Source organism: Scyliorhinus torazame, chromosome 7, assembly GCF_047496885.1.
Source record: "Scyliorhinus torazame isolate Kashiwa2021f chromosome 7, sScyTor2.1, whole genome shotgun sequence".
In the NCBI taxonomy this organism is placed as follows: domain Eukaryota; kingdom Metazoa; phylum Chordata; class Chondrichthyes; order Carcharhiniformes; family Scyliorhinidae; genus Scyliorhinus; species Scyliorhinus torazame.
In genome coordinates this window covers 252,225,997-252,248,501 of record NC_092713.1, presented here as the reverse complement: position 1 = coordinate 252,248,501, position 22,505 = coordinate 252,225,997, and the positions used below count along the sequence as shown (strand labels likewise).

General features: G+C 40.4%; 1 protein-coding gene across 7 annotated transcripts in view; it reads right to left on the bottom strand.

Moving 5' to 3' along the window:
- Nucleotides 1-22,505, bottom strand: part of ankhd1 (ankyrin repeat and KH domain containing 1) — a 253,244-nt gene that overhangs the window by 162,835 nt on the left and 67,904 nt on the right. For 5 of the 7 annotated variants that reach the window (XM_072512258.1, XM_072512260.1, XM_072512259.1 and 2 more), the window contains exon 3: nt 4,655-4,678. The exons of the other annotated variants lie outside the window; for them this stretch is intronic. In XM_072512258.1, the coding sequence (XP_072368359.1) occupies nt 4,655-4,678 (24 nt within the window). The remainder of the gene's footprint in view (nt 1-4,654; nt 4,679-22,505) is intronic. 7 annotated transcript variants of the gene reach the window in all.

Genomic DNA, 22,505 nt, shown 5'->3' with positions numbered 1-22,505 from the left:
AGCACATTTACATGTACCCCTTGCCTGTAGATTTCTCAAATAATAATTTTTTTTAAACATTAGCTAAGCATGATTTTCCTTTCAGAAGACCATGCTGACGCTGCATGATCCCATTAATGATTTAAGTTTCCCATTACAGCCTCCTTAATAATGAATTCTAGCTATTTCCCTATGACAGACATTAAGCTTTCTGTTTTTAAATTTAGAGTACCCAATTATTGTTTTCCAATTAAGGGGCAATTTAGCGTGGCCAATCCACCTACCCTGTACATCTTTTGGGTTGTTGGGGTGAGACCCGCAGACTAGGGGAGTATGTGCAAACTCCACACAGACAGTGCCCCGGGCCGGGATCGAACCCGGGTCCTCGGTGCCTTGATGCAGCAGTGCTAACCACTGCACCACCGTGCCGCTCTGGCAGGCATTAAGCTAACAGACCTATAGTTCCCTGCTTTCTTGAATAAAGGTGTTTTAGCACAGTGGGCTAAACAGCTGACTTGAAATTTCTGGGACCCTTTCAGAATCCAACAAATTTTTAATGGTTATCACCAATTTTGCCACTATCTCTGCAGTCATTTCTTCGAAGACCTTGGAAGGCAGGCCATCAGGTTGTGGGAATCTGTCAGCCTTTAGGTCCAACAGCTTTCCCTATACTTTTCCCTGCTTCATAATTTTACGTTCCTCCCTCCCTTTTACTTACCATCCTATGGCTGATGCACACCTCTCCATAAGTGGTAGAAGTGACAACTGCACAGCAGTGTTATTGTGCAGCCGAAAGTCTTGCAATCATACAGAAGAATAATTCTGTGTTTTTTAATGGGGTATCACCATACTGCGAACTGCACAAAACTATGTATCCAGGAGAAACTGTAAGCCAACAAGTGAAATTGTATATCACCACAATCAGTAACCTCATGACCAACACATTATTTGTTCTTTGATCACCATCAAGTCAGTTTATCTTATAAAATCAATAACCCCTTTGCGCTGACACAAGAATCAAACAAAACATTTTAATCAAAATGCACCAATTTTAAAAATATCTATTAAATATAATCAACTTTCCCTGTTACCTTGGAAATAATCCCAGTATATAAAATTGTTGTTCAGAACTATAGCTTCCCCATTATTAGCATTACTGTGGAAAATCTACATTATACACATTATGACTAAAGTCCTTCTTATAATGGTGGGGTGGGAGGGTTGTGCTATCATTTGTACTATTTGTGCTTTATTGTTAGGAAAACAAAAAGGTAGTTAAAAGAGTTATATTGGTAAACATTCAAAATAAGGTTTAGTTTTAAGTGGGTTTAATTTAATGTTTCTGTGGCTGGATCTATAGTCAGACTCACACTGGGCAATGGTGTTTGTATGTGTGGGGGTTGGTTAAGTTCCAACTGTGATTCTATTGTGCTTTAGGGGGCGTTCTGGCATGAAGAATAAATAGAACTCGATGTTGCTTAGCAACTGGCGGTCTGTGTAAGGATAAAAAAGCTTTAATATTTTAGTTTTAGCTGAATTTGTTGGTAGATGGAGAAAGGACATCGAGGAGTGAACCTCTCAACTCTGTCAGGAGATGCTGGACAGGAAAAGGGAGCTGCAGCGAGGCAGTCCTCCAAGGAGTCAGTTACAGTCCAGATAACCAGGGAATTGAGACAGAAAGAATGTTTAAGGCTACTGCCATTAAGCGAACGGAGACCAGGGTATTTATCAGAAGAATTCAATGAAAAGTTAAAAAAAGGGTCAAAGAGACATTTGCAGGAACCAGGTTGAAAGTGGAATAGCAGACTTCAGAGACATTTGATGCCATTTTAATAAGAATGAGAATTGAGAGTTAAAGGAATTGTGAACAGTTTGGACAACAGTCAAGACAAAGAAATCCTAAAAGGGTTGGCGCAAAAGTCTGGACTGGAGTAGTTGTTAAAAGTGGAGCAGAAGCTTGGTTTAAAAGTGTCATTTGGAAAACCCGGTCTGGATTTTGAAATGCAAACACTTGGGGAAAGCATTATTACAAGAGAAGATTTTAACGCATGTTTGGGAAGGGGGGGGGGGGGTTAGAAACTCATATGCGATAATTATCTGGGGGAATTCAGATGAGAAATCCGCAGACACCAATTTGGGTTCAGAGCAGAGATTTGACTCGTCATCTTGTGTGCTTAAACAAACTTTGCGTGTTAATGAGACCATTATCGCTCAAGATGCACTTTGCAATCCGCGCTAATCCTAAAACCGGTGTGTAAATTATTAAACTAAGGGGGAAGAGTAAAAGGGATGTTGTATAATAATCCAACTTTTCATATTTAGTAAATGTTATTTTTGTTAAAACTAACAGTCCTGTGACTGTTCCTCCACTTTTTATTTTTTAACAAGTAGAAGTTACGATATTTTGAGCCAGGGTTGCATTCTGGGATCTTCCAGTCCAGTTATAACATCAACTGGGATCGTAGCACAATGTCTCTAAACACAAAGGTTTTACTTGGCAAATGTCTCGTGATGTGCCTGAAACACAGATGTAATGGCACTGTTCTAAAGTGTGTGCAGGTGCATCTGTACCATTGTCCAATGCTATAATATTCTTTTTCCTTTCCCAATCAATTTTTTGGCAAGCAGAAGCAGGAATAACATTGAAGGTTAAACCAAACAGCAATTTGGATCTGCAGAGGACACCTAATAAAATAAAATCTTAAAATAAATATAACTACAGGCAAGCTTTATTTACAGATAACAAGTCTTGAGTTTCTGTTGTCACTGGGCACTTCCATCCATTGATCCTTTATTAGGTTCATTTTAGATCTACAGAATGCAAATGAATCGTGTAAAAGCTCCTTACTGCAAGTTTTCATTAAATTGCAGGCAGACAGTCTCTTAACCGCCTAGTCTTTAACCTTCACGGAGGAACAAATACCAGGGAGATAGGAAATAGTGATGGAATTAATCCCCAAAAGACCAACCGCACCATCAATAACAAACATACTCACCGCTACAAACACACTTTGCCCAACCACATTTTAAAGAAAAAATGCACTGTGGGAGACCAAGAGTTTACACTATAACTTTGGGATTGATGGATACTTCTATTCTCTAACAGTACTTAACCAGGGCTTTACATGAATCTTCAAAAAAAAACTTTAGAAATTTTAAGTTATTTCTTTGACAAAGTAAGTGGGAACTGGCAGAGTTCTTGTTAAATCGATACTTAAAATATCATCGTTCTACAGGCAGTGCACAACAGGTATTAAAGCAGTTCAGCTGTGCCTCCCAAAAGGTCTAGTGCCCCCACATAGCACTGTAATTGCTTGATGGCCTCTGATCAACGTCACCCAAAACCGTAGAATGCTATTTCCGCTACATCAACATTTAGCGATTACTGCAATAATTTTACACCCAGAGTTACAATTTTGCATCAGGTTTGTCCAGCCTCAAATCTGCGTCTCCTATCTGAAATAACATTGGATTCAAAATTATCCAGAAGTCTCAAGTCTGATGATAATGCACCACTGGTGGACTATAAAGATCACTGTGGCCTGCATTTTTCCAATTGAATCACAACTGAAAACCACTAAGGATTTGAAGCTCCTATACTTCACAAACACAAAAAGGAACTAAATAAGGTCAGCAATGTTAAATTGCAGCCGATTTCCTCAATTAACAGTTTTAACAAAAGGTACCAGCTAGTTTTACTCACAGCGCACCAACATTAGCAATATAAACTACACTGAGAAAAAACAACAAGAATGTCTAACTTTAAGATGAAAGGGGGAAAAATGAGGCAATAAGTAGAAGGGAGCAGACAAGGCAGAAAATAAAATAATGTAATTAAAATTAAATGGACATTTGCGCTCAATTTATGTTGAAAAGACATGCTTCAGTCTACCACAAAGACATATTTAAGGTAGCATAATTCATATCTAACCCACCATGCCACAGAAACAATTCAAACGCTTACACTCCCAAGAAAGTTACATTTTGAAATGCCGTAAGTTTTTATAATGCTATCTAACAAGCTAGAGGTCAGACAAAAGTATCTGCAGCACAAGCCATTTAAAAATTCTATTTCCTAAAAATCATTGAGTTAATACATGCGACACATGGTAAAACCTTAAACTCCAACACTGGAGTATTTTTCTCAGAAGCATCGCTTTAAGATAATTGCATCAAGCAAACAGATAATCTTTGCTTGCTGTTCAACTAAAAGAAAGTAACATGCATTTTATTTCAATTCAGATGCTTCTAAACATCATGGTACAGCAAAACAGTGTGTATTATGCAATAGAACCTCCTTGAATATTATCTCAATCATTCATCCAGGAAGTAAAAACAAATTCTGCCACTGACCAGATAATTATTGTGATCAAAAGTTGAAAACTACGAGAGGAATATAAAATGAAGGAATTTACTTCCATATTAAAAAGACAGAGATATTACCTCAAACTTGAAAATAGCTCGGCTATAAAAGCACATGCTACTAGTGACTTGTATCGTATATATCTTGAATTTAGAATTGTAAAGTACTTCGCATACTGTTTTGAATGCCATAAAACATGCAACAGAAAATGAATGCACCGGGGGCAAAAAAACTGTAAAACCACCATCTTCACACAAACAGCAAACACAAAAATCAAGGCAATGGGCAAACAGACCATAAATATACACATACCATATATCTCTTCCCATTCTGAATCTTCAGGAGGAGAGGAAAAAGAAAAAAAATAAGTAGAATGACTTCAAATATTTAACCTAAACTCCTTACTTTAGAAAATATGTAGTGCAAAAGAATTTGTACACGCTGAACGGCCAAGGCAAGAATCTGGTTCTGACCTTCAGTGAAACAAGTTACTACGCTTTCACTAATGGGACTTTCAGCTAAAGATCAAAAGGATCCACTTTGGGGCTGATTTGGGAGCAGTACAGGTGTAACAATTCTCCCAGTATTGAAGCATCTCTACAATCCTACATTAATACATTATTCTTATATTATGTTGAACACACATAGCTTATGCGCTCCAATTTAGCACCACAAATCCAGAGTTAAAGCTTCCTCCACCTGAAAATCCATTTTCAGTCAAATTACATGTGTTTGTTTCAGAAAACTTAATTTTTCAAGCTTGTGACTGATTCAGAAGAAAAGGATTTTTAAATGATTTGTCCAATTTGGAGAGAGAAACTTGGTGCTCATAAAAATCAAGCAAGTGTTAGAAATGCCAAAATGATGTACTATAATTTTAATCAATTTATATCAGCCACATGCCAGGACATCAATCACATCATTGTCCACAACAAATTTGATCAAATCTGGTTTAAAGTTACTGAGCAAAAACTGATTTCTGTGGAGCAGAACCAAGTGGCTAAAAGTTAAAATGTTTAAAGTTAAAATACTGGAAGTGAAGTCCTACCTCTTTCAGCATTACAATACAAGAGAAAACCACAGTAATGGCCATCTACAGCACACCTTTAACAGAATGGAAACTGATCATGTCAGAGATATGAAGGAAATATTAAGTAATTGGGGCACAGGGGTCAAATTTTAAAACTTAGAACATGATGTATAGTAATTGGTTATGTATATGTTGCAACTGTCCCATAAGATTCAAACAATTCTGGCAATGGATAACTGTGACTCAAGGGTTTGCGATTCGTAGTTGAATCAGGACCAATGAAAAACATGCATTTCACGATATAGGATATCAGAAATTTAAATCAGCATTACTAGTTTGCAGCGCAGCTTTCTTTCCCCCTTCATCTCAAAGTATCCGAGAGATGAGCTTCTGAACAAATCTCAATGTAAATACATACTAAGCACTTATATCAACAGCAATTCATTCACAAGAACAATGAAACAAATTGATTACTCAACAAAGAACAATGACGATGAGAACCCATTTTCTCTTTTAAATTCCATTTTTAAATGGATTTATTCCTCTGAAGCAGAATCTTCAAATATTCCAATGAGCAGCAACTAAATCTTGTGTAATTCATGGTTGTATAACTCAAATCAAATTGAAGTATTTTCTTAACTGGGATAAATGATATTACCCAGACAACCAATGTTTGCTATTTACTTAAAAGCTCAATAATGCCTTCTTAAAAAGCCTTTTTAATTTTAACTCTGTTGGGATTATAGACTTAGAAGAGCAGAAATGTATCCAGACTATACAATTACACAAATGATGGCCTTACATGACCATAATGTGCCCAAAATAAACATGGTTAAGACTTGAAATATATGCCTGATGTTATTCATGAATGACTGAAATGTGCAAAATTCACCAATGTTTAAGCTCTTTCCTTTTCTTCACTTCATCTAAAACGTTAAGGTAATCTACTTCCTTTTAGTTTGGTCTTGCCGACTTGAAATGGGATATTACCATCACTGCCAAAAGTGAAGATCATTTACGACTTAGTATCACAGAGATAAACCTTACAGGCTAATGAAATGAAAGTCTCCCACTGTGCTACACAAGGCCCACCAATGTTCTTAAATTATTCAACAATGAGAAGTCAAGAGTAGATTTGAAGTGCCCGTCTGATCTTCAAAGTTCCTCAAACAGAAGCTGCCTTTTATTCCCCCAAGGGGGCCTTTCCTGTGCCAACAATGTCTTCCTCAGTTTTCCTCCAACACTAAACAGAAGTATACCAAACTTTTGAAAATGGCTTAATATTTTCACAGCTGCATTGTGGATAGCAGCACTAAAGCAGGTTACCTGAGCAGTTAATGAATTCATTCATATTATTTTAAGCCTGTCAGAGAATAATTTTCCAAGTTAGACTAGGAGTTGAATATTCTACAAGTAGAATGCAGAAAGGCTTTCAAGCTACCAAACTACTATCAGATTTGGCAGGCGGGATCCTATCAAGCACTACTGGGTCACATTCTCTGCACCACCAAATGTCTCTTTAAACTTGCCTTTTTGCACCTCAATTTTTACTTTTCTCAATCTATTCAAATGCTGTCCCATCCTTCCGCTTGCCCACTGCACCAAACCTGCCAAGCCTTTGCCTAATTACTTTCCTTCCAATCTCTCCCATTGTATAGGATTTAATTCTGTCCACAAAACCTATATCCTGCTTCCAGTTAGTTTTGTGAACTACTGAAGTGGTTAGCAGCATCACAACAACCCACAATTAATACTCCAGCTTCTTTAGGTCAGTATATTTTAATCCTATTTTACTAGTTAAGATTGATTTATGTTCAGCAACCAATTCATCATAAGATTTTCTACTCTCACCCAATAACACAAGCCTCCGATGTAATGGGGGGGGGGGGGGGGGGGGGGGGAGAAAGAGAGCAGGAAAGGGAACAAAGAGGAGGGGGCAAAAGACTGGGTGCAATTCACAAAGCCATGAATTCGCTTTCTCGCTACAGCATAATTAATATCCCGAAGGAGCTGAAGCAACCGTATAAACATTCAGAAACTTCTGATGGTTTTGTTCATACTTTGAGTGTCACATCCACGTAAACAATCATCCTTGCAATCATCTCAGTCCTACTCTTAAATCCACTAAGCCCTTACAAACCTACCTTTGATAGCCTCCTTAAATCCCACTTCTTTGATCCAGCTTTTTGACCATCCCCATCTTCTTCTCTGGCTCAATGTTCCCTTTCCTCATGCCTCTTGCACAGCACTTTGGGATGTTTTAATACATTAGAAAGGTACATGCTATAAATGCAAGTTGCTGTGAATCTATCTCTCACCAAATAAAAAGCTGCGCATCAACAAGTTTACCACTGCACCACCATGTCGCCCAGAAAGTTGATATGTAAAGTTAAAACTCATGGGATTATGGGTAGTGGATAGAAAGCTGGTTAGCAGACAGGAAGCAAAAAATTGGAATAAATGGGTCTTTTTCTGATTGGCAGGCAGTGACTAGTGGGGTACTGCAGGGATCTGTGCCAGGACCCCAACTGCTCAAATTATATATTAATGATTTGAACGAGGGAACAAAATGCATCCTCTCCAAATGTGCAGATGATAGTTGGTTGGGAGGGTGAGCTGCGAGGAAGATGCAGAGATGCTTCAGTTGGTTATGGACAGGCTGAGTGTGGGCACATGCATGGCAGATGCAGTATAATGTGGATAAATGTGAAGTTATCTGCTTCAGTTGCAAAAATAGGACGGCGGATTATTATTTGAATGGCTGTAAATTGACAGAGGTGGATACTCAGCGAGACCTTGGTGTCCTTGTGCATCAGTCGCTGAAAGTAAGCGCAGAGATACAGCAGGCAGTAAGGATGGCAAATTGTATGGTGGCCTTCATAGCGAGAGGATTTGAGTATAGGAAGAGAGATGTTTTACTGCAATTGCATACGGCATTGGTGAAGCCTGGAGTATTGTGCGCAATTTTGGGTCCTTATCGGAGGAAGGATGTTCTTGCTATGGAGGGAGTGCAGCTGATTTCTGAGATGGCAGGACTGCCATACGAGGAAAGTTGGTTAGGATTACATTGGTTAGGATTACATTCATTGAGTTTAGAAGAATGAGAGGGGATCACATAGAAACGTACAAAATTCTAACGGGATTAGATTCAAAAAGAATGTTCCTAATGGTGGGGGAGTTCAGAACTGGGGGTCAGTTTGAGGATACAGGGTAAACCTTTTCGGACTGAGGTGAGGAGAAATTTCTTCACACAGAGAATGGTGAATCAGTGGAATTCTCTACCACAAGTAGTTGAGGCCAAAACGGTGTAATTTCAAGAAGGAATTTGATATAGCTCTTGGGGCTAAAGGGGGGTAAAGTGGGATCAGGGTATTGAACATGATGATCAGCCATGATCATAATGAATGGCGGAGCAGGCTCCAAGGCTGAATGGCCTCCTTCTGCTTCTATTTTCTATGTTGCTATACCTTATACCTTTTTTTTTTTAAATTTGATTTTTACATTTTACAAATAACTCAACAAAGCAAAAGGGGGAAGAAAATCACCAATGTAGGATACAGTCAACACAGATCCATCATACACATCACTACATAAAGGAAGAGAAAATTCACAAATACCCCAGCACTAAGGGTACTTGATACCCCACAACGCAATCCAACCCCCATCCAGGCTCAGGACAGCACAGACAATAATCGTAAGATTACAAAATTATGGGGAGCGGACCAGCAGCGACAGAACCAAGTTATTCTCAGATCCTGGGGATCCCATAGAAAAAGAAGAAAAAAGTAAAGAGAAGAGCCAGTACACTGAATCCCAGGTGCACAGCAGACATTAAGTACCTAACAACCAAAACTGAACAGGACACCTGACCACCAAGCAGATCCCCCCCCACCCAACAAAATCGGAGTGACAGGATAACCTCAAACCCCGTCGGGGGGGGGGGTGCCCACCCCCAAACGAGCGCTCAAGCTGGATCTACGCCTAATAAGCCAGGACACCAAAAACAACCATCTTCCACATACATCAAGGTAAAATTTCACCTGAAGTAACTCCGAGCAAAGCAAGTGCAAAGTGAGGGACAGAGTGGAAGAACCATCTCCAGAGAGAAAAAGATGAACTGGAACCATCAGACCTAAATATGTGGACAGGGAATTGGCAACCAGCCCAGACCCCCAGCTTTTCGAGCAATCACATAACACGTCAATGAAGAGTAGACCCAGCCATCCAAACAAGGGACACCACTCCGACTCCAGGCAACAAGAAGCAGGCCCCAAATCTCCAGCAACTCTCTCTCTTCCATCCCAGCAGTGTTGTGACATTGCAGAGGTGGCCCCTCACCAGGGAAAGAGCTCTCTCTATGCACCTCCATAGAAGTATCCCATAACTCTTGGAATGTAGTCTTGACGAACTGAACCGTAGAGTCAAGATGTGCAGCCAGAGCAATTGGCAGCCATCACTCGCCAACGCCCATAGCACCACCAAGCCAGGGGCCCACTCAACAGCAACTGTGCCACTGAAAGACCCCAACCCAGTCGTCACGGACAAATGAAGATTTAAACATTTTATCTAGACTTTCTTAGAGACACTAGCCAAGCACTTCGTGGGACATAGCGCAATCTGTGGACAGCAAGAAAAGACAAATACGAAATGTGCACTAGGATGAAACGACAGATTAAAAGATGAGCAGAGCCAGAGCTCGTGAAAACGCAGCCGCTCCCATGTTCACATCACAAGACGTCCCATACCTCTTTTTAAAATTAGTATGCTTGTTTCTTGCTTGTGTATAATATAAAATAGACCCAAAATAACTTCCCAGTTATTGCCCCTTTGTCCTCATCCTGCCCATTCTATTATTATCCTGTAACTTTTTTTTTTTTTTTTTAAATCAGCAGCAAAATCATCAATCCAAGCAACTAGTTTACACTTAATTCATTGAGTCTTAAAATTCAATGAGGCTATTAACATTATCCAATTGCAGTTTTATGGAAATCACTGAGAAAAACCATGTATAGCCATAATTATATCTTTTATATTCTTACACAAAGACATTGTTGCACAGGAGGCTGCCATTAGGTCAAAATCATGCCTTTGCCAGCTTTTTGACTCAAACTATCCAATTCTGATCCATTTCTCCGCCTACTCTTTCCCAATTCCTACTTTTATTTTTCAATTATCAAATTTCCTTCTCACTTTCCTTAAGTGTTTTCAGGAGTTTTTGAATGGCGCTGTATAAATAAAAGTTGTGTTCTTCCTTAATGTTTTTAAATCACCTATTTAGGTTACTTTTAGGAAACCATGTTCTAAAAAAAATTTTTTAACAGGGAAAATTGTTTCAACTTTCTACTTCTTACTTTTTGTGATAATTTTCAGTCTGCATTTGTTGTTACCAATTCACCAAACAAAAATAATCTGATTTACCTAAAAAAAGAAATTGTTTGAAAACCTCTCGGTTTTCATTGTCATTGATCCTTTCTCTTTCAAAATACAAATTTTAGAAAAGAAATACAGTCATTACTTTTAAGAATGGTCATTATGAAAAGGTAATTATCATATCAGGCATAAGCAAGTTATCTTTCTCCTTTGAGCTAACTGATTCAAAGCATCATAAAATGGAATGCGCTGTCTTGGAGAGTGGTGGGAGTGGATTCCATAGGAGGTTTCAAAAGAAAGCTTGATACATATTTGAAAGTGATGAATTTAGAGGGCTACGGAGAATCAGCTGGACAATGGGACTAGCTGGGTAGCTCTTTTGGGAGCCTGCGTGAACACGATAGGCAGAATGGCCTCCTTCGGTGCTGTAAATAACATATAGCAAGTTCTACAATGCTTAACAGGACCCATTTCACATATTGTAGAACGTGAATATGCAGGATTTGAGGTGAACATCCAATTCACTAGTCATGTGTGCCTCAAATAAGCATAAATACCATAAATAGTACCCATCTTGCATTTAGGTCTCAATAAAATAAAATAAGCTCTCTCAATGTTTACAGATAATATTGGCATTACAGCTTATCCACTATAGAATTTCATTGAAATTGCCACGAAGAAAAATTCAGTGGTTGCAAAATCAGTGAACTTGATTTACATTGACTTAGAAATACAAAAATCTTACCACTTCACTATTTAGATTGATAAATTCAATATGCAAATTAATTTTATTAAATTATTAATTTAATTTAATTAATTTGATTTAAACTGTTCTGTAGTATTTTTGGAGACCATCATTCTAAAATTCTAAGCAATAGTATTTCTAGACAGTCAAGTCTAGTTGCCAGTGTTAAAGATCTTCACAGCAGGATGAGCAAGGAAACTGTTAGTTCCAACATGTAAGGCAGCAATGTAATGAATGAAAACTTTTTTCTTGGAAACTGTCATTAATTTATTGAAAAATAAAGGTGGCAGGTTTTCATCTTTTACCTGTCATTGCAGGAGTGCCAGGGAGTAACACCACAACTTTTGGCCCAAATGAGTCGTGGAACAGATTTGTACAGAAAGGAAAAGTGAGCAGCACAGAGCAGAGATGGTGCTCCAGGGTAGCAGGAGTCCCGAGTCCAGAGAGAGGACAGACTGCTTATGACTATTACCGGTGAGTTTGACATATCCAATCAAAAAACAGACCCGACTCCAGAATCCTGGTTCCTATGGAATTCTGTTTGATAGTGTGCCATATAACAGGTTTTGCTACGTTATAGAACATTACAGCGCAGTACAGGCCCTTCGGCCCTCGATGTTGCGCCGACCTGTGAAACCACTCTAAAGCCCATCTACACTATTCCCTTATCATCCATATGTCTATCCAATGACCATTTGAATGCCCTTAGTGTTGGCAAGCCCACTACTGTTGCAGGCAAGGCATTCCACGCCCTTACTACTCTGGGTAAAGAACCTACCTCTGACATCTGTCTTATATCTATCTCCCCTCAATTTAAAGCTATGTCCCCTCGTGCTAGACATCACCATCCGAAGAAAAAGGCTCTCACTGTCCACCCTATCCAATCCTCTGATCATCTTGTATGCCTCCATTACGTCACCTCTTAACCTTCTTCTCTCGAACGAAAACAGCCTCAAGTCCCTCAGCCTTTCCTCATATCTTCCATCCATACCAGGCAACATTCTGGTAAATCTCCTCTGCACCCTTTCCAATGCTTCCACATCCTTCCTATAATGCAGCGACCAGAATTGCACGCAATACTCCAAATGCGGCCCCACCAGAGTTTTGTACAGCTGCAACATGACCTCATGGCTCCGAAACTCAATCCCTCTACCTATAAAAGCTAACACACCGTACACCTTCTTAACAACCCTCTCAACCTGGGTGGCAACTTTCAGGTATCTATGTACATGGACACCAAGATCTCTCTGCTCATCCACACTACCAAGAATCTTACCATTAGCCCAGTACTCTGTCTTCCTGTTATTCCTTCCAAAATGAATCACCTCACACTTTTCTGCATTAAACTCCATTTGCCACCTTTCAGCCCAGCGCTGCAGCTTATCTATGTCCCTCTGTAACTTGTAACATCCTTCCGCACTGTCCACAACTCCATCGACTTTAGTGTCATCTGCAAATTTACTCACCCATCCTTCTACGCCCTCCTCCAGGTCATTTATAAAAATGACAAACAGCAGTGTCCCCAAAGCAGATCCTTGTGGTACACCACTAGTAACTGGACTCCAGTCTGAACATTTCTCATCAACCACCGTCCTTTGTCTTCTTCCAGCTAGCCAATTTCTGATCCAAACTGCTAAATCACCCTGAATCCCATGCCTCCGTATTTTCTGCAGTAGCCTACCGTGGGGAACCTTATCAAACGCTTTACTGAAATCCATATACACATCAACTGCTTTACCCTCATCCACCTGTTTGGTCACCTTCTCAAAGAACTCAATAAGGTTTGTGAGGCACGACCTACCCGTCACAAAACCGTAGTGACTATCTCTAATCAAATTATTCCTTTCCAGATGATTATACATTCTATTTTTTATAAACCTTTCCAAGACGTTGCCCACAACAGAAGTAAGGCTCACTGGTCTATAGTTACCGGAGTTGACTCTACTCCCCTTCTTGAACAAGGGGACATTTGCTATCCTCCAGTCTTCTGGTACTATTCCTGTAGACAAAGATGACTTAAAGATCAAAGCCAAAGGCTCAGCAATCTCCTCCCTAGCTTCCCAGAGAATCCTAGGATACATCCCATCCGGCCTAGGGGACTTATCTATTTTCACACTTTCCAGAATTGCTAACATCTCCTTATGAACCTCAAGCCCTTCTAGTCTAGTAGCCTGAATCTCAGTATTCTCCTCGACAACATTGTCTTTTTCCTGTGTGAATACTGACAAAAAATATTCATTTAGCACCTCGCCTATCTCCTCGGACTCCACGCACAACTTCCCACTACTGTCCTTGACTGGCCCTACTCTTACCCTAGTCATTCTTTTATTCCTGACATATCTATAGAAAGCTTTAGGGTTATCCTTGATCCTAGCTGCCAAAGACTTCTCATGTCCCCTCCTGGCTCTTCTTAGCTCTCTCTTTAGGTCCTTCCTAGCTAACTTGTAACTCTCGAGCGCCCTAACTGAACCTTCATGTCTCACCTTTACATAAGCCTCCTTCTTCCTCTTGACAAGTGTTTCGACTGCTTTAGTAAACCACGGTTCCCTCACTGGACCACTTCCTCCCTGCCAGGTACATACTTATTAAGGACACACAGTAGCTGTTCCTTGAACAAGCTCCACATTTCCATTGTGCCCATCCCCTGCAGTTTTCCTCTCCATCCGATGCATCCTAAGTCTTGCCTCATCGCATCATAATTGCCTTTCCCCCAGATATAACTCTTGCCCGCGGTATATACCTATCCCTTTCCATCACAAAAGTAAACGTAATCGAATTGTGGTCACTATCACCAAAGTGCTCACCTACCTCCAAATCAAACACCTGTCCTGGTTCATTACCCAGTACCAAATCCAATATGGCCTCGCCTCTCGTTGGCTATCTACATACTGTGTCAGGAAACCCTCCTGCACACATTGGACAAAAACGGACCCATCTAAAGTACTCAAACTATAGTGTTTCCAGTCAATATTTGGAAAGTTAAAGTCCCCCCATAACAACTACCCTGTTGCTTTCGCTCATATCCAGAATCATCTTTGCAATCCTTTCCTCTACATCTCTGGAACTTTTCGGAGGCCTATAGAAAGCCCCTAACAGGGTGACCTCTCCTTTCCTGTTTCTAACCTCAGCCCATACTATCTCAGTAGACGAGTCCGCATCAAACGTCCTTTCAGCCACCGTAATACTCTCCTTGACTAACAATGCCACCCCTCCCCATCTTTTACCACCTTCCCTGAGCTTACTGAAATATCTAAACCCCGGCACCTGCAACAACTATTCCTGTCCCTGCTCTATCCATGTCTCCGAAATGGCCACAACATCGAAGTCCCAGGTACCAACCCATGCCGCACGTTCACCCACCTTATTCCGGATGCTCCTGGCATTGAAGACACACTTTAAACCACCTTCCTGCCTGCACACTCCTGCAACTTTGAAACCTTACTCATGACCTCACTACTCTCAACCTCCTGTATACCGGAGCTACAATTCAGGATCGCAATCCCGTGCTGAACTAATTTAAACCCTCCCGAAGAGCATTAGCAAATTTCCCCCCCCCAGGATATTGGTACCACTCTGGTCCAGGTGTAGACCATCCCATTTGTAGAGGTCCCACCGACCCCAGAATTAGTCCCAATTAGCCAGAAATCTGAAACCCTCCCTCCTACACCATCCCTGTAGCCACGTGTTCAACTCCTCTCTCTCCCTATTCCTCGTCTCGCGAGCACGTGGCACCGGTAACAACCCAGAGAAAATAACTGTTTGTCCTAGATCTAAGTTTCCACCCTAGCTCCCTGAATTCCTGCCTTACATCCCTATCCCTTTTCCCAGCTATGTCGTTGGTACCTATGTGGACCACGACTTGGGGTTGTTCCCCCTTAAGGATCCCAAAAACACGATCCGAGACATCATGGACCCTGGCACCTGGGAGGCAACACACCAACCGCAAGTCTCTCTCGTTCCCACAGAATCTCCTATCTAGCCCCCCCTAACTATGGAGTCTCCAATGACTAATGCTTTACTCCTCTCCTCCCTTCCCTTCTGAGCAACAGGGACAGACTCTTGCCAGAGACCAGTAGCTCATGGCTTACCCCTGGTAAGTTCCCCCCCCCCCCCCCCCCCCCCCCTCCCCAACAGTATCCAAAGCGGTATACTTGTTACTAAGGGGAACGATCACAGGGGATCCCTGTACTGAATGCTTCCTCCCAGCCCCTCTCACCGTCACCCATCTATCTTTATTCTTTGGAGTAACTACATCCCTGAAGCTTCTATTTATAACCACCTCTGCCTCCCGAATGATGATATACACAGCGCCAAAATTGATAGTGTGGCAGAGCTGATTGAACAGATGGTACCCTTGCTTCAGATGCCACACTTTCAGGATTAGAAGGGTGCAGGTCCAACATAACAAAACTTGAGCATATATTATGTGCTAATATTCCAGTGCAATCATAAGAAATTGCTACAACACTGGAGATGCAGTCTGTCAAGTAGATGTTAAACCATGGTGATAGGTCTACATGATCAGATGGATTCAGAAGATCCCATACAATTTTCAAAACTCACTGTCCTGTCAATATTTATCCCTCACTCAAAATTACCAACAAAAAATTGTCTAGTCATTTATCGCATTACTGTTTGATGGGACTTTGTGCTGAAATTGACTGCTGTGTTTCCTGAAAGCAATGATTAAACTCAAAAGTACTTAATTGGCTATGAAATGCTTTAGGGATCACAGGATTGTGAACGGTGCTATGTAAATAGAAGTTCTTTCTTCATGGCTTTTATAGGCACCAAGTCAGTGTGCTTACCAAAAAAATGAGCTTTGTAAAAGCCTACAGTACTAAGCAGTGTATGTGCAGAGGGGAAACTTTAACCAATTACTCAGTAGTCTGATAATGGTCAAACAAGTATGGGGATGGAGGGGAAGTGCGCAAAATTGTCTCACTGCAACCGAATACTCGGAAAATTATTCATGATCTTAACATGTGAACCAGAGTGCTAATTGGATCCCCATTTGAAAAAGACTTTTGGATAATAGTGATCATAACATTAAAGTTGCTTTGGTTAATTACTGCTCCAGATAATTTCATTTTTGCACCATATTTCAGGGGACAAGTCTTCCATCATTCTTCCAAATGTAATGAGATGGATTGGATCAGACAACAATGGAAAGCTTTCAGCATCATACCATAATCCGTTCTTTAATTATTTTAAAGATCTCAATCATATCTCTTTTAAACCGGTTTCTCAATCAAACAAGGCCTCAATACTTTGACCCTGCCCTGATAATCAGGGAGACTTGGTATTAATCTGGTGGCCCTCCCATCAGCTTTCTTTACACATCTATATCCTCCACCATGACATTAAGGAATCAGGGGCGAAGGGCAAGCATTACTGCTGGTTGGGAAATCTAGGACACAATCTAAAAATTAGAACTAGACCTTTCAGGAGTAAAATTCAGAAATGCTTCCACATAAAAAAGGTGCTAACAAATTTGGAACTCTCTTCCATGAACAGCAATTGATGCTAGGTCAACTGTTAATTTTAAGTCAGGAGAATAATACATTTTTGTTACTCAATGGTTGTAAGGAATATGGGGGAACGGCAGCAATGCGGATGTAGTTAGGGCGCAGACCAGTCATGATCACGCTGAATGGCAGAATAAGTTCAAGGGACTGAATGGCCTACTTCTGTTCCTATTGAGGAGACAAACATCTGCACAATAGTCTAAAGGGTATCAGAGGCTTTTAAACAGTAATCATTGCATTTCTTGCTTTATATTTAACTATTCAAACATTTTAAACCCCCACTCATTTTCTCTGACTTTAGAGCACCTTTGTTTTAAAAATGAACTCCAGGTCCCTCTCCTGCACTGCAGCCTGAAGTAATCAACCCCAAAATGGTATAGGCAAACTTGGAATCATCAGAACCCATATGTATCACTTGAAATCAGTCCACAACATTAGTCATGCTACCAAACCTAACACTTGGATTCCAATAGCTTCACCCACATCATTGACAAAGATAAATATTGATCTACAAGGGGAGTCAAGGTTAATGGGGGGGGGGGGGGGAGAGGAGGAGGAGGAGGGAGAGAGAGAGAGAGAGAGAGAGAGAGAGAGAGAGAGAGAGAGAGAGAGAGAGAGAGAGAGAGAGAGAGAGAGAGAGAGAGAAGGCAGGCAGAAAAGTAGGATTAAGATCACAATCAGTTCAGCCATAATCTTAACAAGCGGTCGAACAGGCCCGATGGACCAAATCCTGCTCCTATTTCTCAAGTAAAGAAAAAGTGCAATGGCTCTAAAATAAATTATTGTGTCGCCATTAGTAACAGGGTCCCACACAGAGCTGATACCATTACTAATCAATTTCTGCCTTCGTAAATGCAATCAATTTGGCTTCCAGCTTAAAAATTTACTTAAAATTCATTGCATGCAACACGTCAAAGGACTTTTGCAAAATCAAGAAACAGGTTAACTTTTGAATTACCCATGGGAAGCTATCACTGAAGTCAAGATCCCAGAGATCTGAAGCCTGGCTTGCTCTACAAAAGATTCTACAAATGAAGGGAGGCAGTGGTGTAGTGGTATTGTCGCTGGATTAGCAATCCGGAGACCCAGAGTCAAACTCTGGGGACCTAAGTTTTTTTTAAAAATATAAATATTGGTAAATCGCACTATTAGTGCCAGTTTATTGTCAACCTGCAAGTCTGAAATTCTTGTTGTATGGAGTGTTTGCAATTTAATAATTGAGCAACACACAAGATTCCTAAGGACTTACATTTGGGTTCCTGAAAACTGAAATTGTCAATGTTACGGGCAGTTGCCATGCTGGAAAGCAAAGAATTCTAGTTACTTCTGGCAGCTCCAATTATGTAGTTTTCCGTCTACAAACCCTTTGTAAAAACTCATATTTTGAGGGAAACAATTCACTTTCAAGGATGTAACTTGGTGCAAAGCTTGCAGCCTGGAGGTTAGTATTTCAAAAGAATGAGCATGCCGTCAATTTCTTTTTAGCATAATGAGATCAATTGGCATCTTTCTGTGAAATCGTATCCTCGGAAATAGAGTTTTAAAATGCCAAAAAAAACTACTAGCCCCAATAGAGGCAGAGGTCATAAACTTATAACCAAAATGCTTTTAACTTGCAGCACAAAAGCCTCTATGTTTAACTTATCCCTGCTCAGCTTCTTCCAAGTTTTTCAAAGACCTAGATCCGCTTACCACTGTCAGATATTTTTTGTTGAAAAAAGTCAATTCCCAGGAAAATATTCTATTGTGTAGAACAGTACACTACACAGTTCAGCCACCTATACCAAAGCTTCCTTATCTGGCATAGATATCAGAAAGTCGTAGGAAAACCAATACACTTCAATGTTATATAATACGGTTCCAGTGTGGAACTTAATTTTGCACCTCAAATTATTCCTGCCACCAATATTTTAGACTATGTTGTACAACACTAACAAATTGACAAACCATAGCCCAAGTTAGAAGTAAGCATTCCAATTGTACTAAGTTTCTACACTTCCGAGTAAATGTGACAAAATATTGCAGGTGCCCATTGTCATACTTAGGTTTTCCTTAATGGAAACCCCACAAATTCTCCATAAATATTCCAATGAGAAAATTGCATGCCATGATGATTTCAAATTAAAGTTGGTTCCCTTCAATCTTCCTTGAAAAGTCACAAAACATCATTCTGCAACATCTCAACTAACTTCAAAAAAGTTGGCTGAAGCTCATACGGATTTTAAATTGGTGCAACTGAAACCAGACTTAAAACCATGAATGTCTAAAGCAAAAACTAAAGTTTAGCAAGGAACCACGATGTATAATTGTTTTTGTAGCTATAGTTCTCCCTTTGTCTTCGAAGTGGTGGCAGTGAGGAAGAGACAATAGAAATGCACAAAATGACCATATTCTTTGCATTCCTGAAACAAAATTTACATTCCACAGTGGGTTTGACTTGTGTGAGATAATCGTGATGCATCTAGTGTTATTTGCACCATATGTACAAACTAAGTTGATGAAAGCAGCTGGTAGATTTCCAAAAAAATTGACTTTAAAGCTACTTCTCAATATGGTTCCATTTCGACGATCAATTAACACTTTATAATTTAGCTTTACAAGTAGAAAATAAAATTTCAACAGAAAAATGATTGGATATGTTGCAAATATGGGGGGGAAATTCAAGGAAAGTAGTGTATATGGTGTATATAACAAAAAAAAGAACTGAAATTTAGCAAAAGCCTTACATTAGTGGACAGCTGTTAAACATGCAACGATGCAGATTAACATTTTTTCCCCAGTTAAAATGTACATAAATTACCAATGCGTCACAATGCTTAGCCCATGCCAGTCAACAGCAGGAACGGGACAATATCCAGACTTGGGCTGATAAGTGCAAGTAAAATATACAAGGTAGTCCCCAGCACCCCTTCTTAAGCTGTGTAGGCGTGGTCATGCAAGGATCAAAACAGCCCAGCATAAGCAACATCCACTTTAAGATGCAAACGTCAATCATAAAAGGACCACCCAACAATCTAGCTGCATCCAACAAACAGAAGTCAGAGGAACAATGGCAGTGAACATTCCAAACAAGACGTCAAGGAGTCTTCCCTCTATTTTAAGTTTTTTTAAAAGTAATTCGCTGAAAATGGTGCTGCTAGCAGTCAGCATTTTTTTTATCTATTGCTAAGTTACCGAGAAGGTACCCGTGCGTCTTCCTGAACCACTGCAGTTCATGTGGTGAAGGTACTTCCCAGAGCAGTTGGATAGGGTGTTCCAAGTTTTAGACCCAACAAGAAAAGATACATAAAGTCAGATTGGATGTGTGAAACGTGGAGAGGAATTAAGACATTTGTACTCCAATGTACCCTGTTTTTGCTCAGTGAAGGGTGCAGAGGTGCTGCTGAAAAATTCCGTTCTGACGGCATGGAGCACAGTGGTTAGCACTGTTGCTTCAAAGCGCCACGGTCCCCAGTTCGATTCCCGCTTGGGTCACCGTGCAGAGTCTGCACCTTCTCCTTGGGTCCACGTGGGTTTCCTCCAGGTGCTCCTGTTTCCTCCCGCAAGTCCCGAAAGACACTCTGTTAGGTGAATTGGACATTCTGAATTTTCCCTCAGTGTACCCAAACAGGTGCCCGGAGGCGACGAGGGGATTTTCACAGTAACTTCATAGCAGTGTTAATGTAAGCCTACTTGTGACAATAATAACGATTATTTATTTATTAAACGTCTCGGTGATTTGCTGCAATATGGAACAAGAGAGGTTAAGATGGTATATGAGTTGTCAATCTAGCTGACTGCTTTACCTGTATGATACTGAAGTTTGAGTGCTCCTGTAATTGCACCAATAAAGATAATTGGAAAGTATTCCATCACATTCCTGATTCATCTTGTAGATAGTAGAGAAGCTTTGGGAGGCATCTGGGAAGCTACTCCCCACAGAACCCAACAACTTGTATTTATTTGAGCTTCACAAGGGTGTTATCCAACAATATCTGACACAGGCTATCTGGTGATATCAGGACAAAAAGGTAGGATTTTAAAATCAGGAGAGAGGCAGAGGGACAGAGAGGTTTAGCAAAGGAATTCCAAAGTTTAGGGTCGAGGCAGCTTAAGCTCCAACAACCAACGGCAAAGTGATTAAAATCATGAGGTGTGGAAAACATTAGAACCGGAAGAATGGAGATCTCAAAGGCCAACGGATCAGAAGGTTACAAGATATGGAAGGACAAAACTGTGGAGAGATTTAAAAATAAAAGATTAGAATTTTAAAATTCAGAAGTGGCAGAACCAGGAGACCATGTCACTAAGCACAAGGGTGATAAGTAAATGGAACTTAGTGAGTTGTTCCATATTGCAGCAAATCACCGAGACTTTTAATAAATAAATAATCGTTATTATTGTCACAAGTAGGCTTACATTAACATTGCTATGAAGTTACTGTGAAAATCCCCTTGTCACCTCCGGCACCTGTTTGGGTACACTGAGGGAAAATTCAGAATGTCCAATTACCTAACAGAGTGTCTGCCTCCACCACCAACTCGGGCAGTGAATTCCAGACTCCCACTACCCTCGACTTAAAAAGGTTCTTCCTCATGTTCCCTCTGCATCTTCTGTCACTTATCTTGAATCTATATCACCTGGTTCCAGAATTCTCTGCCAAGGGAAACAATTTTACCCTGTCCACTATCACGTCCCCTCATAATTTTCTGCACCTCAATTAAGTCATCCCTCACCCTTCTTTGTTCTAAAGGAAAATAACCCTAACCTATCCAATCTCTCCTCGTAGCTTTTCTAGCCCTGGCAACATTCTTGTAAACCGCCTCTGCACACTCTGCAGAGCAATTACATGCTTCCTGTAATGTGGTGACCAGAACTGTACCCAATACTCCAGTTGAGGCCGCACCAGTGTTTTATACAATTCCAACATTATATCCTTAGTTTTATTTTCTATACCTCTGCCAATGAAGGAGAGCATTCCATATGCTTTCTTTACAACCTTATGTACTTAAACTGTTGCCTTTAGGGACCTTTGTCCTTGTACACCAAGATCACGCTACCCCTCTTAGTATACTCCCATTCATTATGTACTCCCCACAACTTGTCTCAGTATCAAATATAACACCAGAGTTGCGTTCAGTTTCAGTGGTCAGGGAGCAGGATGGAATAGGCAGCTAAGGGAACAGTATGGCAGGCACCAGACAGCACTTTTAAACTTCTAACTGTTTGGGGTGAGGAAAATTCTGCTCATCCAGTACTGGATTTCAGACAACCAGTTACAAATCACAGATGTGATAAGTGCCTGATCCCTGAACCCATGAACACCTAGTACCTAGAAACATCTACAAGACTGAAGTCAGGAATATGAAGATATACCCACTACCTCTCTTTTTAGATAGCTTCAATAGTGATTGGTTAGCTCAGTTGGCTAGCATGTAGAAAAGAAAAGATATATTATGAGAGTAAACTGGCTTAGGATATAAAAACAAATAGCAAATGTTTCTACAAATA